The sequence below is a fragment of the Pseudonaja textilis genome, chromosome 7 (genome assembly GCF_049901715.1).
Source record: "Pseudonaja textilis isolate UNSWEBS1 chromosome 7, rPseTex1.2, whole genome shotgun sequence".
In the NCBI taxonomy this organism is placed as follows: Eukaryota; Metazoa; Chordata; class Lepidosauria; order Squamata; family Elapidae; genus Pseudonaja; species Pseudonaja textilis.
Window position 1 is genome coordinate 32,198,445 of NC_141996.1, and position 20,918 is coordinate 32,219,362.

The window sequence follows — 20,918 nt, forward strand, 5'->3', positions numbered from 1 at the left end:
GAAAAATTATCACAGTATTACTAGAGGACTTCTCCAGTTACAGTTAGCCACAGAAGATTTTTTGATAGATTTCTTTAACAGAGAAAAATGTTTTTGAGGACTATCTTTCTTTTAATTCACTTTTAACTGACATATAATGCATATAATACATATAATTTTACATATAATTTTATTAAGAATTTTTATTATAATAGTAAAATAAAAATAGTCTTCTAAAAATTAAAGCAGGATCTATTTCCTCCATAAACTGTTTGTACATTATAATTAATTTCAAAATCTTATTGTAAAAGTTACAATATTTCAATTTTCTATTGATCCTTAATCTGTTTCTCTTGCTAAGATGAAAATTTTATTTAGCTTTTTGCTATTTATTTAAATTCTCAAGCTTGCAATTATAGTTTCTTTCATTCAGGATTAAAAGTAAACTCCCCCAGTATTTTCAAACTTGTCATTCTGAAAGTCTCTAATGGCCTAGAAATAGTCAATGAGCAATTTCTGAAAATGATTACAAAGTGATCCACTGTCTTCCCCTTACCTGGAGAGGTTCCAATAAACTCCTCTACTCATCATGGGCTTTGCTATCGTTTCAGTTAACATTTATTTTTGCAGTACTGCTATATATTTAGAAGTACATATCTACATTAATTTTCAGTTAAAGAAGAATAACTGAAGATTCAGAAATGTGATTGACATCTTCAACATGAACAAGAAGCCTGAAAAGCAACTGATTCATTGATCTATATATATATATTCCAGTGTGTACCATGTTGACTCATTCATTTACAAGAAAATGTCAAAATTTACTGAAGTATTTTCAGACTTTCTTAATAATTACTACTGTTGATAACAGATCTCAAAATAAAAAAATTAAATTATTAGAAGAAACAGAAAACCTATTGGATTCTTCCTGGAATTGCCTGTTGAAAAACACAAAAAAAATCTTCAGTCACTAATAGTCCAGTAACAACATTATGCATTTGAAGTTTCATTGTAGCCTTATTAAAGCATGGTTATTTTCTGTGGGCTTTGTGAGAATAAAATATATTTATTGGTAGGTTTTGCCAGCGGGCCTGGGGAACCCAGAGTGGAATGGAGCCCATCAAATAGCTAGTGTGATCTGTTGTCATTGGGGAAGGGTGTGGGAGTTATTTTTTTCCCCCCAAATTTTGTTCTATTGTACTTTACTAATTTATTCGATTCTTTTAGTTAGTTTTTATTGTTTTTTATTTTTATTTTTTGTTTTAAATATGGTTTTACATTATATAAGCCATCTCGAGTCGACATGGGTGAATAGACAGCAATATAAAATAATAAATAAATAAATAAATAAATAAATAATACAAGTCAAGCATTCCAACAAAGGAGTTAAAGACATGATAGCAGTGTTCCCAGTGGAGGTATTCTATCAGTTCAGCCCAGGTCAGGTTAAAAATGCTACCGGCCGGCTGATCCAGTGGTAAAAAAACAGCTATTAGTTCAGGCAAACCGGTATTTCTTTTTTTTCTTTCCGATGATAAGCTGTTCTGATGACCAGCTCTTCCAATGAACAGCTATGCCAGGATCCTCCTCGCTGTCTTACTGCTTTGCCAGGAGGCTTCCCTGAGCCCAGGAGGCAAAAAAATGGAGCTTCCACCCCCCTCTGTATTTTGTCTCCTGGCCCTCAGGGAAGCCTCCTGCCTCCCAGGAGGCTTCCCTGAGGCCCAGGAGGCAAAAATGGAGTACGGGGCAGGGTGTTGCATGCCTCCCCCCGTGCTCCATTTTTTGCCTTCTGGGCCTCAGGGAAGCCTCCTGGGCGAAGCAGTGAGGGGAATCCCAGCACAGCTAATCGTTCAAACAGCTGATCATCAGGAGGAAAAAAGAAGCCACGCCTACCCAGTCACATGGCCATGCCCACCTAGCCATTCACACCTAGCCACTCCCACAGAACCAGTAGTAAAAATATTTGCATCCCACCCGTGAGTGTTCCAATATGTAAGGGGCTACCACAAAGAAGAAAGGGTCAACCTATTCTCCAAAACAGCTGAAGGTAGGACAAGAAGCAATGGATGGAAACTAATCAAGGATAGAAGCAACCTAGAACTCAGGAGAAATTTTCTGACAAGGAAAACCAGTTAACCAGCAGAACAGTTTGCCTTCAGAAGTTGTGGGTGTTCCAACACTGTAAGTTTTTACGCACAAATTGGACAATCATTTGTCTGAAATGCAGTAGGGTTTCCTGCCTCAAGATTCCTTCCAACTTTGTCATTCTGTTTATTACTATGGTTAGATTTTAAAAAGCCCCATGGATTTCAGGCTAACACCTTTTTCCAAGCTAATGAATAACATCTACTTGTGTCCCAAAAAAGTAACCCTATAGCACGGTTTCTGATAAACAAGTCAAAAACAAGGAATTGAGAGAAGTTCTGTCATAATTGCTCAGCATACCAATTTAAAACATGCACTATTAAATCCCTGCTGCTAGTCTTGCATGCTAATGGCTGACTTGAGCAGTACTTCTTTTCCAGCATTGCTTAGTCCGCTTGTTCTTATTTGATTGCATCTAAAGGATCTTCATTCTATTAACTGCTCTAAGGAGCTGCTGTTCAAAATTAGCTGAATTCTGTACTGTGCCAAAGCCAAAATAACAGCAACAGAAAACACTAAGGCTTTATCAACTTTTTGGCTGCTTTCCTTCAGCTTGCGTAGACTGTGTGACACATTACAAAGGGGTTTAATTATCAAGAAAGCTGTCCCAAATTAGGCACATACTGTATAGGATGGGTTTTTACGAATCACTTGTGCAAATTTGAGATTCTTACCGTAGTTTATGGGGCAAAGAACCACCAATGCAACTGAAAATGATTAGAGTGGGTTTCCTAAATTACTTAATAAAAAGGATTTGATAATAGAATTTGTTCATCATTCATTACCCGTTACCCAGTTCTGGATTTCACCCAAGCCATCAGTGTTGACTGTTGGAAATCTATTAAACTAAATACTGTGGGTTGTTTTTTTCTTTCTTTCTAAGGGATTGAAAGGAAGGTATTGAATGGTTGTATATCCTCTCAATCCCTCTGTGTCTATGCATGTGTATGTGTATACACACAAATATATATTTTGACAAAAAGAATGAAGTTGAGTTTCTCTAAGTTTACCTATTTTGAATACTAATGGTCCATTTTCTATTCCAAGCTCAGAAATTATTTCCATTCCTGGTAGATGGAACTATCCAGCCATTAGATGCAAGGTCTCACTTGATGCTTTGTATAATTTCTTAGAAATAAGCCTTACTGGATTCAATATGGTTGCTACATGATGCTTTTATGATTGCAACTTTCAGTTTTATAAAATCATTATTTAGATTTCTTTAGGCCATACTTGTACTCCACAAGTAAAAACTAACTATTGATTGCTATATATACAAAAATTCAAACTTCCCCTTTTTATTTAAACCTAACTGTATTTCTAATTTCCTCAAATTAATCTGCATGGGGCTCTCTTAATTTACTACCAATCAGAGTATCAGTAGATTTTCTAATACTACAATATTTGTTTTTCTTCTGGTATTACATATTATGATCATGTCACCAAATAGTTCCTCTGTACCCTCTCTAGTTAAATTTCTACATTTTTTAAAACTTCTTCTTAATGTCCTATGATAGTCTGTAAATATCTATGCATAAATAAGCATCACTGGCTTTAGTGTAATTTAGTCTCAGATGTGGGATTGCAGCCTTAAATTATAAAATTTAATATTGACGATGGGGAAACAAATTGCTATTTCAAGCAACTTACATAAATGTAAACTTATAGTAATAGTACATTTTCTCTCTAACTGAAAACAAGCTTATTTCGAAATAGTCAGTAGGAAAGGATATATAATCGGGGGTGGGATTCTACCAGTTTGGACCAGTTCTATAGAACCGGTTGTTACAATTCTGCGCAGTTTGGAGAACCAGAAAATCACACCACTGGCTGACCCCTCCCCTCCCAACCCCACCCAGGAGGCTTCCCTGAGAACCAGTCAGGGGTAGTATTCAGGAGGTTGGAGGAGGGAGAAGTGGCCTGAGAGCAGAGCTGAACCTTCCTTAGGATTGAAGCTTCTATTTTTCAGTGCAGACTCAGGCAGCAGATTGCAGAAAGGTAGATCTGGGAGTGAAGCTGTGATTCTGCAAGCAGCTCAAGCTGCCCGCCTGCTTTGATTTTGGGTAAAAGTTGCTCTTTTTTAAATAAAAAATTCAATCTTTACATATATATTTACAATATTTACATACAAGTCATGCCCAGCCAATCATATGACCAACAAGCCACACCCACAAATTAGGCTATCCCCACAGAACTGGTTGTTAAGAAATTTGAATCCCCACCCCTGTATATAATGACTTAGTATGGTGTGTAATTTCACCTATTTCAGAATTTAACCAGACATTGTATAGAATTTAGATAACAATTCTATACTCATAAGGTCCCGAAGATTCAGTGGAATTCTTTCCCAGTCCTTAGACAGAAATCTGCTAGTCTTTCCTGCTTCTCCAGTTGTCCTGCATGCAGAATAGAGGAAGAAAACGGCTGAAGCCCTGAAATGACCACTTCCCATCACTCCTTAGAAAACAGACATACATAAATCACAAAGGAAACATCATAGATTCAGACGGTGCCTAAGCTGAAATTATTAATAATTAATTAAACATTAATTACCTAATTATTAATTGCTACTTATACATTTTTATTCTTGATTTTGACATTATTATTTATGTCTGAAGTATTTTGTTATTAAATGATTGTTGTTATCATTGACGTCGTCATCATCATCATCATTATCATCATCATCATGGGCATCCAGATGTTTAGAAGGAGTTTGGCATTTTTATCCATCTTCTGAGTCTTTTCCAAGGGCCTGGAATAGACAGGTGTGATTGTTTGATGGGTTAAGCATATTTTTGCAGGATTTAAGCTGTTCCAAATAAAGTTGCCTTTTGCAATTGACTGATAGTGATTTTGTCAATGTCAGTGGTGTTCAATATTGCACCTAAGGCAATCTATTGGTACTTTCTTGGTTTCTTCTACCACAGTTGATCAACTTCTATTTGCAGGTCTTTGTAATTTGTTATTTTCTCCAGTTCTTTCTTCTATGCTACCAGGTTCTAGCATAACTGTTATGCAGACTTTTTAGTCTTTCTTATTAACAACAGTTAAGTCTGGGGTGTTATTTAGCAGGTGAATTTTAGTTCGTTTGATTTCTATTTATCTGTTTTGTAGACCCACAAGTTCTTACTTGTAGGCAAATATTATTAATAATGATACTCCAATGTATCATTGTTGCTACTTTTCCATGCTGCTGTTTGTAATCAGTCCATGATCTTATAGCAGCTAACTAGGTTCCACTGTTCCTTCATCTTCTTTACAGAGGTGCTGTTTGCAATTCATTGCTGTCTTCTCAATTCTGGCTTTGTATGTATTTGTTCTTAAAGCTTGGAGTTGTATAGCCACAATCCCCCCCAATTTTCCTGCTCTTATCCATTGCCAGGTCTTGTTATTTACTTTGCCTGCTATTTTTATGTACTGGCCATGTAATACTTTGTCTAACCATGTCTCTTTTCTTCATTTGGACTTATAACCCATCTTCAATATTCAGTAAGCCTTCATAGTGTATAAGTTTCATTGCATCTTTCTAAGGTGACCAACTATCCTCCTTTAGGGAGGGCAGTCCTCCTTTCGTAAGCTCTGTCCTCTCTTGAAAAGTGTCCTCCTACATGTCCTCCTTTTTGATATTTGAAGACTAATCTGTAAATCTCCGTATTTGATTGATGCCGACCCAATCAGTTGTGTGTGATGTGACGTATTTGTATGATTCGTCAAGGCTCGGTACAGTGCGTCGAGATGTGATTATGAGACGCATGCTCCCCGCACAGGAGAATTGTTTTGAGAGTGCACTGTACGCAAGAGTGCGCCATGCACGAGTGGTTTTTTTTTTCTTCAATTTATTTGTGTCCTCTTTTTCATTGTAAAAAAGTTGGTCACCTTATTATCACTGTTCTTCTGATATTCTTCCAATCCCCTTTTTTCTTCTTCAACTGTCTGGTTTACTTGCAACATTCCACCCCCATCTATTTTCCTTGGTAAGTAGGATCTGTCAGCATTGTTACGTGGTGTGATGTCTCCTGTGGATGATGACTCCTCCACCTCTTCCTCGGAAGCTTTGAGGGAGAATGAGAGCATTCCTGGCACATCCGGTATTGCTGACCCTGAGCTACTGGCAGAACAGGCCTCAGCTGGGGAGAGCTTGCAGGCTAATGAGGGAGAGGAGCTGCCAGCTTTGGTGGATGCTAGACTGCACAGGGCAGACAGCCAGAGATCTACCAGATTGATGGGGAAAAGGCCCCATCCTTCTTAATGGGCTGCACTGGGAGGGGCTATTTAGCATGGCAGGCAGAGGAAGGTGTTGCTGGAAGCAATGTGTGTGGGTTGTGGCCAGATGGTTGTTTGTGTTTCCGGGACTCTGCAGCTCATGGATATAATTCAATTGCAGAGAGTGCTTATGTTTGTGTTTGGAGCAGCTGGTTATCTGTCAGGTGGACTAATTGGCCATTTCCTGAAAGGTTAGTCTGGAACTTGTTCGTGGCTGGCTTCACTGAAAATGACCCCCTGCAATTCCTGTGACTTCTCAGACTGGACCACTGGACTTATTGACAAACCTCAGTGGAGGCCCCAGACCCCAGAGGGGATTTGGGTTATTTTTGGAACCTACCCAGGCAAAACCTTTATTTCTAAGATTGTTTCTGGATTGGCTGTGTTTGTTTTGCTTTTGGTTATCTACTTGGTCACAAGCCAATTACTGTGCTAAGCTTGCAGCTGGGGGTTAACTGAAAACCTGAAATAGAACTGTTGGGGGAACAAACTGAATAAAGTTATCTAGACCAATCCTGATGTGTGGGTGAGTGGGGGCAGCACACATGGATGAAGGTCATGATTTTTCTGGTCTTCCCATCCAGGGTTTTAATCTGCTTGAGTCTAGTCGATTATTCCAGCTGAGTATCCAATAATTGGAATTGCCAGTTAATTGCCTTCAAGGTATTTCCTCCACTTTAAAATCTTCAGTCTCATGATGTATTCAATTATAACTTTCTTCATGACATTAGCATGCTTGATGTTGTCAGCTTGAAGGATGCCCAGATATTTGTAGTGATCTTCTTCATCCAGGCTTTTGATGTTATTTCCATAAGGTATCTAGATTCCTTCAGTTTTCACTTTTATTCCCACTGATGGCAAGGTGACACATTTGTCCAGTGTTAGTATTATTTACTTTTATTTTTCTTCAAAAACGATATTATATGTGTGTTAGCTTGCTTGTCTAAGGTTCATTTCTGCATGATTTTTTTCTTGGAACGTAGGCTGTTTTCATTGCAGCATATTCTTCCATTTTTCCAATCCTTTATTGATGGCAAATTGTATTTTTCCCAATGATGTATTAGATTGATTCTCTCTGCTGACATACCATCTTAATAAGTATGAGTTTTTTGGATCATCTACATTGTATAATAAAAATATGGACTAACCATGGCTAAATATAAATCATGGCTTAAGCTTATGCCATTGAGTTTGATATCTGTGTATCTAGAAATGTACATTTTGTATGCTTTTCTTTTTGTTTCATTTTTTTTGTTTTATAAAATTGTACATTTTTCTTTCATTTTTGGTATCTAATTTTAAAAATAAGAGATTTCAATTTGGTTCTAGGGTCATGACAATATAAGTTGCAAAATATCTTACATATATCATAAAACTGTTAGATGGGAGAATATTTCAGAAGAATTTATTTTTATCTGGAGGAATGGACTGTTGATAAGTTTTTAATTAGCCTTTTCATCAAAGAACAATAGAAAGTATTTTCAAGTTAATTTTCTTTGATTATTTCTGTTTATGTTTATATGATTACAGGGATATTTCTTCATTTCTTAGCACTTATGTTTGCTTAAAAACATTTGAAGTATTATAGATAACTATTGCAATGTTAACTAAATGTGTGGAATTCTTGCTACAAGGCAAGCTTGCAAACTTCACATATGATTTTGGCTATCTACTCAATGGTCATCATATTTATGTATAATTATGCATTATATTTACAGAATAGATTTAAAAATAAAAAATTGGAAATTTTGGAGAAAAAAAGCAGGGTTGTTTATCTAAAACAGGGGTGTCAAACTCAATTTCATTGAGGGCTGCATCAGGACTGTGGTTGATCTTGGGGGCCTGGGTGGGCCTGGCTGACTGGGTGGGTGTGCCTAGTTTGACATCATTTCCCAAACTGCTGGCATGTTTCCTCTTCGCATTGGGTAGACCAGGCAAAAGCCATGCTGGCCTGATCTTTCCTCTTCACATTGGGTAGACCAAAAACCAGTCCAAACTGGCCAAAACCAGTCTGGCCAAAACCAGTCTGGCCTCATCTTTCCTCTTCACATTGGGTAGACCACATTGCAGGCTGGATCTGGCCCACAGGCCTTGAGTTTGACACCCTTGGTCTAAAAGACCTGAACTCTGAATTTAATAGGTTCCACATTGTTTGGTCACTCTTACTCTCTTTCCAGGTTGCCTATTTCTCTGAATAATTGTATGTACAATCTAAACATCAAATAGAAACTTACATATACAGCATATCATTCTTCAACATTCACTGAACTGAAGACTTTGCTTGGCTAATGTAGCAATTAGCTAGTCCTGCAGTACTTGGATGTTTTTGAAACTTCCAAACTATACAGCTTACATCAATCATTCTGAGTAGAACTTAAAAAGCTTCCTCTGAGGATTTTGAATATCGTCCAATTTAAGTTTGAGCATTTATAATTAATACTTGCAATACTCAATTTGCTTTGGATCCTGTGCACAGTACACTGATTAATTTTGCCAAGTCAATGAAAATACAACCTAATACAGGCTGGATAATAATTTGCAGAGTAGCCAGATAATTATTACCCATTTTTTTGGGGCCTCAGTTCTCCCAACTGCAGAAGCAGCTCGGGAATATTTATACAGTAATGAAATGATAATACTACTCTTTTTCTGTTTTTATGTATTGTGCAAGAAGTGTAAATAAATATAGATATGCATTATTTCTGACATGGACACCCATTTTTCTTTTATTTTTCTAATTAGTCTGTTTTCTTATAATCTTCTAAGATGGTTTCTGACATCACAGATCTATTTAACACTGCTTTTCTAGCTGATTATTCAGGTCATCATATTCAAATAGGAACAGCTCCACCTTAGTTTTGCCCGTATAATAACTTTTGTCAACTCATAAACATATTTTCTATTCTGGTCATAAACTGGATCAATTATATAGTGTTTACATATCTAAGACTCAGTTTGGATATCATAGACTGTAATTCATAGTGTTATATAAGAATAGAGTTTATACAGAGCCTTTGTGGTTATTCATTGTATTGTATAACTGAATTTCTCTTTTGCTTAATCACCAGTTTGTTTTTAACACATTGGATCTTTTTGGTTAATATACTTGATCTTTTTCTTCACTTCTTTGCTAATTAACAGATGAGACGTGCTGGGTCAAAAAATTATATATTCATCCATATCCTAACAAAAACACCAATGTGTTAATGATGGTATTATTTTAGCAAATTCTATAATGAACACTGATCGCCTTGTAGTTAATAGCTGAACTTCATATAAAGTTATAATTAATAGCTATTATACATGTCAATAAATGAAAATTAAAATCATAGAAATAATCTCACTATTAAAATAAAAAAGCTATAGGAAACTGACTATACAAATCAGTACTACATCATTCTGGCAATATATGCATATTGCATTTACCTGGAAGGAATGGTATTTTTCCATAATTCATCTGCTTTTACAAAGGGAGGTTCATCTTAGATTCATCTAGAATATGGGAACTTTGATCAAATCAAATTAAAATAGACTTTCTTTTTGAAGCCTGCTGATTCAATTCAATTCAAGATAAACTTTCTGGTACACTTAGTAGTAAACAATGTATGTTTACTATTTAGGTTTGTTAAACTTATATCCTGCAGAATTTTCATTTCTTAAATTTGTATCTTGTCTTTCTTCCAAAATTCAGGGTAGCATTCATCCTCCCACTATATCTGTCATTTCAAGGTAAAATATTATTCAGATCTTCATACTACAAAAAATGACATACTATATCTGCAATGTAATCTTATCCTATGTATGTCAACTCTCGAATAATATTCACTTGAATGAACCTTAGCCAGGCAGCTATTTCCTAAGCAATTCCAAACTACAGGGATTTCTCTACAAGGAAGTATTTCTTTGGTAAAATTGTTTGTAATAAAAGGAGGAGAAACAGATATAATTGTATAACTATTCAACTATATTCATACCACTTGTATCTTAGCAGGCACAACAAGATATATAATTATTATTCAGCACAAGGTTTATTGGGGTTTTCTCTTAACGTAAACTGATTCAGGCCCAGTTTGAATTAAAAATCAAATCAGTCATTTTAGGAAAGCTAATTTCAATTTGATATAATGAAATCGTATACATACTACCACAAGAACTATGGACCTGCCTTTGAAGATTAATCAGGAAACCACAATTAGTACAAAGTGTGATGGCTGGAGTTTTTGCAGATAAGAGCAGTTATGGCAAATAAACATTCATTTTGTGATCATGTTACCAATAGATTTCTGAGGCTAATTCAAGGTGGTGGTTTTTAATTCATATAGTCCTTGGTGGGTAATCAAGGCCCAACCTGTAAGAGTTCAAAAGAGTGTGTAAAACACCCATTAAAAACTAACAATCAAGAAAGCTAACTTTTTATAGAAATTCATTTGGCAGAATTTTACATAATATTAGAAAGTAGACATCTGTGTTACTGAGCACTGAGTAAAATTATTAATTTTGTATTTATTTTATAAACTTGTAAGGCAATCCAAATTTATAATGAGTCTGAATAGCTTATACTAAAAGCAATCTTACAATTTAAAAAAAATCCAAATGGAGAACAACCATTAAAGGACAATATTCAGGTCTCCTCACTGATTCTAATTCGAAGCTTGTGAAAGAGCAAGTTTTTCAAAGCTCTTTCGAACATATTCATGGTGGGGCTGCGATGTATCTCCAGGGAGATAGTATTCCAGTGAATAAGTACTGCACTAAAGTAGGCTTCTTAAATCCCATCAAGATACACTCTCTAATGGAGAGTGTATCAGTGTTGGAGCATGCCAACACTGCTCAATTTTAAAAAATGAGCAGGAATCATAGAAAACAGAGCATTCTTTACAGATAGTTCTTGACTTACTATAGCAATTGAGATAGGAATTTTGATCACTAAGTGATGCAGTTGTAAAACGCAACCACATTGCTTAGCCACAGCCATCTCTGCATTTCTGGTTGTTGACCAAATCCTACAGTCACATGGTGAGGAAATGTCTTACCGACTTTCCACAACAAGTCAGTGGGGAAGCCAGCACGGTTGCAAGTCCCACACCAGCAGGCAAGTAAATGGCTGTTGCCAGGTTGGGGAGGGATTGAGATGTGTGGGGATGTGCAAGGTTGTGAGGGGAATGTGAGAGAGGTAAGGTGTAAGTTGAGGACAGTGTGAGGCTTCAAGACACTGCAAGGGGACACTGGGAGGGCATATGAGGGTGAGCAATGTGATAAGATACAAGAGGTACAATATGGCTGGGGGGATGTGAAAGAGTGCAAGTGGGTACATGTGTAGCCAGGGTGACACAAGTACAGAGGAGCTTGAGGTTAGTGCACAGATGGGGAAGACTTAGTCCCCATAGGTGATTTATAGAGGCTAAATCTAAATCTACTGGCAACTCCATTGACTTTCTGGGGAAGCCAGAAGATTGCAAATGTTGCAATCACATGATCATGTGGTGCTGCAACCGATTCTAAGTGTGAACCAGTTGCCAATTGCCAAGATCACAATCAACTGACCACAACACTTCTGCTGCTCCTATTTGCCATATATTGTGAGAATATACATATTCTTGCCCTACAATACTTTTCGAATGCTGTTTCCACTATATGGCCTGTAATTGTATTGTGATCTCTTTTCTGAGATGCTTAAAAAAGTCAAAAGAAAACCATTTGTTTGCATTAGCATTGTCATTATACTGCAATTTCCCCCCCTAAAAACTTGGCTTTGTATCTGGACCTAGGGCATGTAATATATTAAGGACCTCTTTTTGGCTTTACTGTTAGATGTTTAACTAGCCTATAACCTGCTTAATGCATTTATTGTTTGGATGTTTAATTGTTCTAACTGTTACATAGTTTTATTATTGTAAGCTGTCCAGAATCACTTGCTGAGATGGGCTGCAATAGAAACTGAATGAATGAATGAATGAATGAATGATAGAAATATAGTAAGTTTCCATAATCCTGAAAAATATTCCTTTCTCCTTCCACACTTTTCATTCATTATGCAAGCATGAAAACTGAATTTATGTTTTAGAAATGAGTATGTGAAGAGTATTTATCAAGAAAATATGTTACATTTATGGCATTGGTTCAGGTTGTCTTACAAGACAGTGATCAGTGAAGTCTTAATATCCCCTCATTCTCTTTTGATAAAACAATTATCACCTCTAACCTGTCTGAACCTGAAAGCATTATATGGCAAATCACTTTTTTTTTCCCATAGAGCAGAGTCTGCTATCTTTAATACAAGGAAATTTGATGTTGTTGCCAAATTCCCTGTTTTTCTATTCTTAATAGTGGACATGATTAGTCTATTTATCAGCTGGGTAGAAAAATGGGGCCACCTACAGACAAGTGCTAGAAGTTTTCACAAGTGCAGAAGACATTTTAAGATTGATGTATTAATAATCCCCTTGTTCTTCTCTTTCTCCGGGACACTCTATGCTGTCTAAGGACTAAAACAGACAATTTCCATTAGGGATTTTCCATCACATTCTCTTGAAATTTCTCTATTTTTATTCGTTAAAAGCAAATAATGTTATGAGTCTCTTCTTCCAGGTCAACTTTAATTCTGAATGGTAGCATTCCTACTGTGTAAGAAGGTTTTTTTTTCTTCTTACATAAGTTTGCTAAATCCGTATCAAGTAAATAGAAAAATTAGTAAAGCAATTGTTTTGAAATATGCAAGAAAATGTTCAAATACATGAGCATTTTTAAAGAAAATCCAGAAACTTCACTCAGCTAAATGAAGGTTAAATGTATTCATTGACCTGCAGGAGGCATGGGATATAGAAACATCATTTGAAAATAATAGGGCAGAGGTGCAAAATAATTAGTCTATCACAGCTCCTTACATACTCTGATTCCTATTCCCCCTCCAATATTCACCAGTGCCTGCAGACTGCAGTATATCTGCAGATCTCTCTTGATTGCTACCAAATTCCGCATTTCTCCTAATTTGGTAGAGTATAAATTGTTGTTGTTTTTTTCAACCCAGAGACCAGCATGTTGCTAAACGAAGTCCCAGCCTCATTTTCATTTTCAAGAATTCCTATGGTAATTTTATCAAAACATAGCTAGCTGCTTGAAACAGGCTTTTATTTGAAAACACTCTATCAGAGAAAGATTGAGAGAGAGGGAGAGGGAGGGAGGGAGTGGGTTGGAGGCAATATCTTGACAGTTTAAAAGGGATCCTAAGGAAGCAATAAGCATTGGTAGAAAGTATAAAAGTGTTTTAACATAGTAGGTTGGTTTCATCAGGAAAAAAATAAGACAGACTTTAAAAGTATCTATTATATTGTGACATGTGTTAGCTTGTTTATAAAATCTATTTCCTTTTTCTGTGTTGGTGCATGTATGCACAGCAGGAACAACTTTTTTTTCTGCTTTTGCTTTTAAATCTGGGAATTATGCCTTTACAAAGCAGCTCTAAAATTGGCAATTTGATTCAAGTTATTCTGAAAAAGCAAGGTACCTTCACTGAGGTTCTCAATTGAAGCATCAAAGGCAATTGTTTCCTTTGCCAATCTATTTCCAAGAAGTGCTTTCAGAATATGCATACCCTTGTAGAATTGAAGGCCCTTAAAACGGCCATCTGAATTTGAACGTTTTAATCATGATTCTATAAAGCTTAATGGTTATATGCCCTCTGTGTGTGTGTGCATGTGCTTTTAAATTAGTAGGGGAGGAACATTCCAGTTTGCCTTCAATGTCTTCTGTGAAATAAATGGTGGGAAATATGGAAGGTTATATGAAGCTCAGACCTACCTCTACCCTTATACCCAATTACTTGGCTAACCTGCCTTTCTGTCTTCTTTGAAATAGATATTCAAACAGAAAATTGTGGTTCAAGTGAATAAAATTAGAGGCAAAAATGTGCAATATTTTTTAAGCATTTCAATTTACCTCCCCCAACTGTCTTATATACCATCGAAGATAAATATATCCTTACAGCCAAGCACTTTTAATCTATGTTCTAAAAGAACTGTTTTATGTATCCCGGCTCCAATATTTCAGCAGTCAGCATTTTTAATGGACTCATTGTACTAGAGTGCCAAACTAATACGTGATTGGGTAAAGACGAATCTACTATTTAAACCCCAGAGTGAGCAATTTCACATCTATATTATTAACTACACAGATGGGACAGGGAGCAAAGGAAATTATATAATTTCAATATATATGATGCTTTGGGAGAGCCCACTTTGTTTTCAATCTATTTCTGTCTTGGGTTTTCTAGGTTTTACTCTAGAAACTATGGTGCACGGTTTTTTTAATATATATATACATATATGAGAACTCATGTCACAAGTGAGGCTTGTTTCATACAAATTAAAAATGATTTAAATAACTGCAGAACAAATTATCACAAGAGTATTACTTGGAAGATGCTGATTTGCCCTTCAGGTTCATAAATATCTTTTGGAACTGTTCCCTTAATTTAAAAAAAGGCAGAGAAAAGTCTACTTGTAAATTAGTATGCAATAATTATTAATATAAGTATTTTCCTGCATATGCAAGTTCAAATGCACTAGGGTAAACTATCATAGAGATTTTTTGGGGACACTGTAAACCCCTTTGAGGCAAAGGAAGAAGATGAAAGCAATCCCAGAAAGGCACATAGATTCCTTTGAACCTATTTCTCTGCTTAGCTTGTTTAAGATCAACAGGACAATTATATTTTAAAAAAAGTAAGGGCTAGGCAGTTGCAGAGTTAAGAATGCAGCAGTTCCACCCCCACCCCCCCATCAGATCCAATTCACCCTTCCATCTATCACCTACCGATTTAACCAAAGCCTTTGGCAGTATCTGACAACATCTGAGATTTCCACAGAATCTCCTGGGGAAACGTCTACTTAAGAATTTAAACACTGCATCCACCAATTTAAACACTGTATTGCCATAAAGTCATTGCAGTCCTTTGGGACGAAGCCCTGAAAACCAATTATATTGGCCCAAACGAAGAGAAAACCCTTGTCCTCACTGCATCTCTTTGTACCTGTTTGCTTAAAAGTCTCACTGAGACCCGTCCCTGGAAACCTAGCCACAATGATCTATGCTCAGTTGGCTGCACCTAGGATCACAGCTCTTTTCTCGGAATTTCCTGCAAGCTGGCGCTTACTTCGAGGTAGCAAGTGCTGCCTTCTGCCCGCATCACACGCTTCTGACAAGAGATCGCATGATGGCCTCAGAGTCTCAGGAGCCGCGGATTTATTTCTTTCTTTTCCTAGGGATCAACAATGCAAGGCAATTTCCATCTCGGGGATGATCAAAGTCTCCCCCCACCTCTTTCCCCCCCCCTCCCCCCCTCGTCCCTTCTCTCCGGAATAAGGCGCCCTTCAGCCGGATTCGGAGCATCCAGCACTGCATCCTTCCCTGGGAGGAAACTCCCTTGCAAACAGTGGGAACTTAGTGCCAATGAACACGCCCTAGCTAGGATCGCGGCGAAAGATGCCCTAGAATTTCGCCTGACCTGCTGCCATCGCCTCCCACTCGGCGACCCCTAACGCTGCCTTTTTGGTGACTTCCCTGCCCAATCTTTCCCGAGGGCTTTGCATTCCAGCCCGCCACCCTCTTGCCGATTAAGAGGCGCCTCGGGCTTCCATACCGCATTTTCTTCTGCCCCCGCCCCCCCCCCCGCCCCCGCCCCGCTCTCGTTAATTTCAATGCGCCCTGCCCCAAAACGCGGCCGCCCCCTTTCTCCGCCCGGCAGCCGCTTTCTCTCTTCCCTCACTTGGCTACTAGAGGAAGGCTTGGAAAACAGCTCTCGGCGAAAGAGCGGGCACTTTGAGGGAGCTCAGGGGGGCGTGTCCTCCCTGACTCGGCCCCACCTCTTTCTTTCAGCTTTCGGTCTTGGAGCGCCGCTAGGCTGCCAGAGGAAAGAGCCACCTGCTTCGGAGCGGTCGCGATTGGCGCCTCGCTCGTTCGTGCCTCCCCCCTCCTCGGTCGCAGAAGCCTGTGAGCGGCCGCTTCTGCGAAGCCTCCAACTTCTCCTTCCATCACCCTCCACGCGTCCCCCTTTTTCGTTGGACCCCGTTGGCTGGAAAGTTGCGGACCCTCCGCTGCGGTTCCTCTTCGGAGAGAAGAAAGCCGTAGCTGCCGCCGCTGCTCTCTGAGGGGAGTGGGTGGGTGGGTGGTAAAAAAAAAAAAAGCCCGCGCCCTCGTCCTTCATATCTTTCATCGAGAGGAGCAGCGGCCGAAGTCGCCGTTCGCCTGGCGGGGAGGCGGAATGGAGATGTCCTCCGCCGTCGCCTCCTGCTTTCCTTGCCGGCTGCAGCGGCAGACGCCGCTCTTCTTTCTCCTGGGGTTGCTGCTTTCTGCCCTTTCCCTGCGGCCAGGTAAGTGAGCGATTGGAGCGGAGCTCAACTTGCGGCTGGCCGGGGACAGGCGCGCCTTTGGGGACCGTGTTAACCGCGGAGGGGAAAGCTGTTTTGAAGCGTTCCGGCTCTTCGGCCTCTTGGTCCTCCGTTTCCTTTTGCTCTTTCTCGGCTGCCTGGAACTTTAGGGGAGGGCGAGCCGGATTGCGGCTGCAGGTGGCTCTGTGTCGCGCGCTCTGGATGGTATCTGGATCCGGTGGTTTAATTTTTTTTTTCCCCTTCGGAAACCGCCTTCCAGACTCCGGACGAACCTCGGCGTTTGTGTGATTTAGAAACCGAGCGCCTTAGCTTGTAAGGGGCGTAGGAAAGCGGGATGGGGGGCGGATTGACCAGAACCGATCAAGCTAAAATAACGCGTGTGGATTAGATTACGATCCCCCCCTCCCCCCGTCCACGTATGCTGCAGCACGGATGCATGACTGCCATCCCTCACTTATTAAACTCATGGAGACTTTTGTAGGAAAGTGGAGACCGTCATCCCAAGTGGACCCGATGCATCCTAAGAACCTTTGAAAATTATTCCCTCTCTTTTAAAATGAATATTTCTTTTTTTTTTTTGGTTGGGTTGGTCCCCCCCCCCCTTTTTTTTTTTCCTGGCTTAAATCACGTTGAAGGTTCCACTCTCGTGTATTCGTTTGGGGAGAGAAGCCTGTTGATCTTGGCCACCTTCATGTCTGACCTAATGGATCATTAAACATTGAGCCTTTGATAGGTGGGACTGCCCTGTTTTAAATTCAAATGAAAAGATCGTTAGCCCTTTTTTTTCTTGTATTGTACAAATGACAAAAAAGTTGTTCATTTATTTTCCTTATTTGCTTGGGTTTTGTTATAAAAGGAAACAAAATGTGCCTGCCAACTCCCCTTTTAGTTCTCTGGGAAGCTGAACAACATTTGTCAGGGACAGAACAGCCTTTATCTTTGATAGGTTTCTTCTGCTCATTTTAAAAGTTGCCTTACTGGTTGTGCAAGAGAGAGCAAAGCAAGGTGACTACATCTGCTCTACAGATATACCCACACACGAAACACCAACAACCATGTCCTTTAGCTCAAAGAACCGCTAGTACTATGTCTGTAGCAGAAAAAAAATAGGCTGTGGGGGTAGGGTTGAGTGAAAGATTCAAACCAAGTCTAGTTGAAAGTTCAGAGCAGATTTGTACTTCCTATCAGACTGATTTTAAAGCATTAAACATCATTACAGGAAGCCCTCTAGATAAAAATTACTACATACTTAGATAACAGTACAATAAATGGCTTCTTAGGCTGGAACACTTTTCTGCTGTTTCTATTTCACACCTATATAATTCTTTATGGACTTCGCTTCTCTGCTTGTGTTGTATATACTTGTACACACCACCTTCATGGATGCTGTCCAATTCATTGTTGTACTGTTTTCAGAATTTTAGGGACAAAAATATATAGTCCTGTTACGGATAGTTGAGTCTTTACGAGTGACAGATTGTGATATTGAAAGATTAAGTCAGTTCTTGGCTTGCAGACGCTTGGAAAGTCTTCAGGCAAAGAAGTGTGAGATCCACCTGGAATATTCTTCTTGGTGTAAGATCAATTAGGATCTTGAAAACAAGGCTCTTCCAGTTCTAATAGCAGAGGTTCTGCATTAAATCAGCTCCACTTTGGAGCAAATTTACTTGGTAGAATTCCTCATGTGTGATTTTCCACTGAAATATTGGCTTGGTTCCTATTATTTCTTAAGCTTTTCAGGAATAAGTTAAACAGGGTTACTGAAATAGCCTGTATAGTTAGTTCTGTTTCCAGTTTTCTCTCAGAATCTATATGTGTATTAACCAGTACTGGAAGAAGGGAAGCAAACTGTACTCTTCCTACACTGTGCAGCCTCTCATTATTCTTGTAGAAAGAGCGTCAGCCTGTGGCAACATTTTGTATTACTTGAAGAGAGAAGCTTTGTGTGTCGGCCTTTGAATGAATAAAAAACCTTTGTAGTGGATTTAGTGTTTTCACATTTGGAGAACCCCCTTATTAACTATATAAAGGCCAGCTTTTTACTGTGGATACAGAAAGTAACTTTTAAGTATGTGCATGTTTAAGCACATTCATTCCAACTGGTGGTGTTTTGATTAGTACACATCTAAATTTCTAATTTCAGTTAATGAAGCTAAATTTTCTTGCAATAAAATTGGACAGTGCTTCAGTTAAATTTCATTAAATGCAGTATTTAATTATTGTGTCTTTAAGCAGCAGTGGGTTGCATTTGTAAGAAAACTAATTGCAGTGCAACATGAAAAGACTAAGAAAGCCTGAATTCAGGGGTTCGATTAAGAATGCAGTTTAATTGATGATGGTTAGAGAGCAAGCCCCACTGAAGACAGTGGGATTTATTTAATGAAAAAAAAACGTGCTTTTACGCGGTCCCCAAATAAAAGTGTTAAAAAAATAAAAGGAATAAGGTTGCCAAAAATGTTAAATATGCCTATTTATTGGCTTAATTACTTTTGTGTCATCTCAAAACCATTTACTGTGAGTGTAAAGAATCATAGAATCATAGGACTTGCTGCTTTTAATTTTTTTCCTTAAGCAAGGAGAAATCATTAATAGTTGTTTTTGCTTCAAAAGAAGCAAAAGGAATTGAAAATGCCATTTGCTGAGATAGAAACCATTACTAGAAAGTAAGTTGATTGAAATCAATGGGTTTTATGAGCGGACTGAGACCAGTGTTGCTATGTGGATGCAGATAGACACATGATTATTTGTGATAACTATAAACATAATAGTTGAAATAGGTTTTTCCTTTCAAAAATATAATTTTGGAACCGAGTCCTTCCTTTTTCTGATGATATATATACAGTATATGCCATTGAAGTCTAAGTTAATGACAGTTGGCCAGCGAAGACATTTTGAAGTGGTGGTAGATTAGCCCAGTGACAACTTAAGCTGCTGTAAAAATACAGTACTGTAAATCATTAGAAAAAGCATTAAAATGACCAATATTGTAGGAATTTTACATAAAGCTGTGCACCCATACTGATGTTTACTGTCTCAGGTTTACATCTTGAAGACTACCGTAGAACTGGAAAGCGCAGGGCACAATTATTAAAGTGGACATAGAGTGGGAGTGGGAGAGTAGTTCAGAAAGAAGAAAAATATAACAGAAGCATATTAAAATTGTCAAAATACTAGCCTGACCCAAAGAGGGAAAAGAGGGAGGAAGCCAGTACAAATGTAATGTTTTTCTGGTGGAATTGGATATTAATTTGCTCAGAATAGGACAATACTGTATGTACAAACTCATGAACTTTTAGATTATTAATGAAACTAGATGTAATTACACCTAATGTGTATAGTAATATTGGCAGAAGATCTTTTAATGTTATTTTCTGGGATCATGCTTGTGGGTATTGGTTATCCCTCAGATCCTTTTGAAGGATTTAATGATCTTGGTTGACCTTAGCATAGCTAAGCATAGTTTTGTAAGGCCTACCATTTAATAGTTAATTACTTAAATGCTTATTCCTTGTTTATTTCCCATAACTAAGATGTCCATTTCTTAACACTAAATCAAAATATTTTTCTGTCCTTAATTATATGAGTTGCTAAATATTTTATGTGACTAAATGCTTAAACATTTAAGTGCTTAAATGATGTGTGTAAGTGTATTGTAAATAGGTGTGTGTATGTGTGTATAAATCTATGTAAATAATGTATCACTATCATAATATCAGTTAAATATGTTGACCACTATTTTAATAAATGTGAAATTAGAAACAATAAATTGAAGAGCATAAACATGAAAGTCAGTAAATCAATCAGTAGATCTTTTAAGTTAGAGATAGCAAACTTGTGGCTGTACAATTATTATGCCCAATTGATTGATTTAATTCATTAAATTTATATAGCTGTTATAGGAAAGCTGTGAGTAATAATTCTCTATGTAAAAAAATACGCTGATTATTTATTCAGAAATTAATAATCTTATACATATAGTTGCTGTGACATATTTTCATTTGGATTGTCGTGCAACACCATGTAAATGTTCTATTTTAGGTATGATTTTATAGAGGGAGCTAGTTTAGTTTAGTGATTAAAGGAACTTTTCTATCTTTAACCCTCTCAGACCTGGAAAATAGCAATTGCAAACTGCCTTCAAACCAT

The 20,918-nt window shown here is 37.9% G+C and overlaps 1 protein-coding gene across 2 annotated transcripts in view; it reads left to right on the forward strand.

The window, feature by feature from the left end:
* Positions 1–16,290: 16,290 nt before the first annotated feature.
* Positions 16,291–20,918, forward strand: part of ALCAM (activated leukocyte cell adhesion molecule) — a 94,098-nt gene continuing 89,470 nt past the window's right edge. For both annotated transcript variants that reach the window (XM_087937373.1, XM_087937374.1), the window contains exon 1: positions 16,291–16,754. In XM_087937373.1, the coding sequence (XP_087793499.1) occupies positions 16,646–16,754 (109 nt within the window). In that variant the 5' untranslated portion in view covers positions 16,291–16,645. The remainder of the gene's footprint in view (positions 16,755–20,918) is intronic.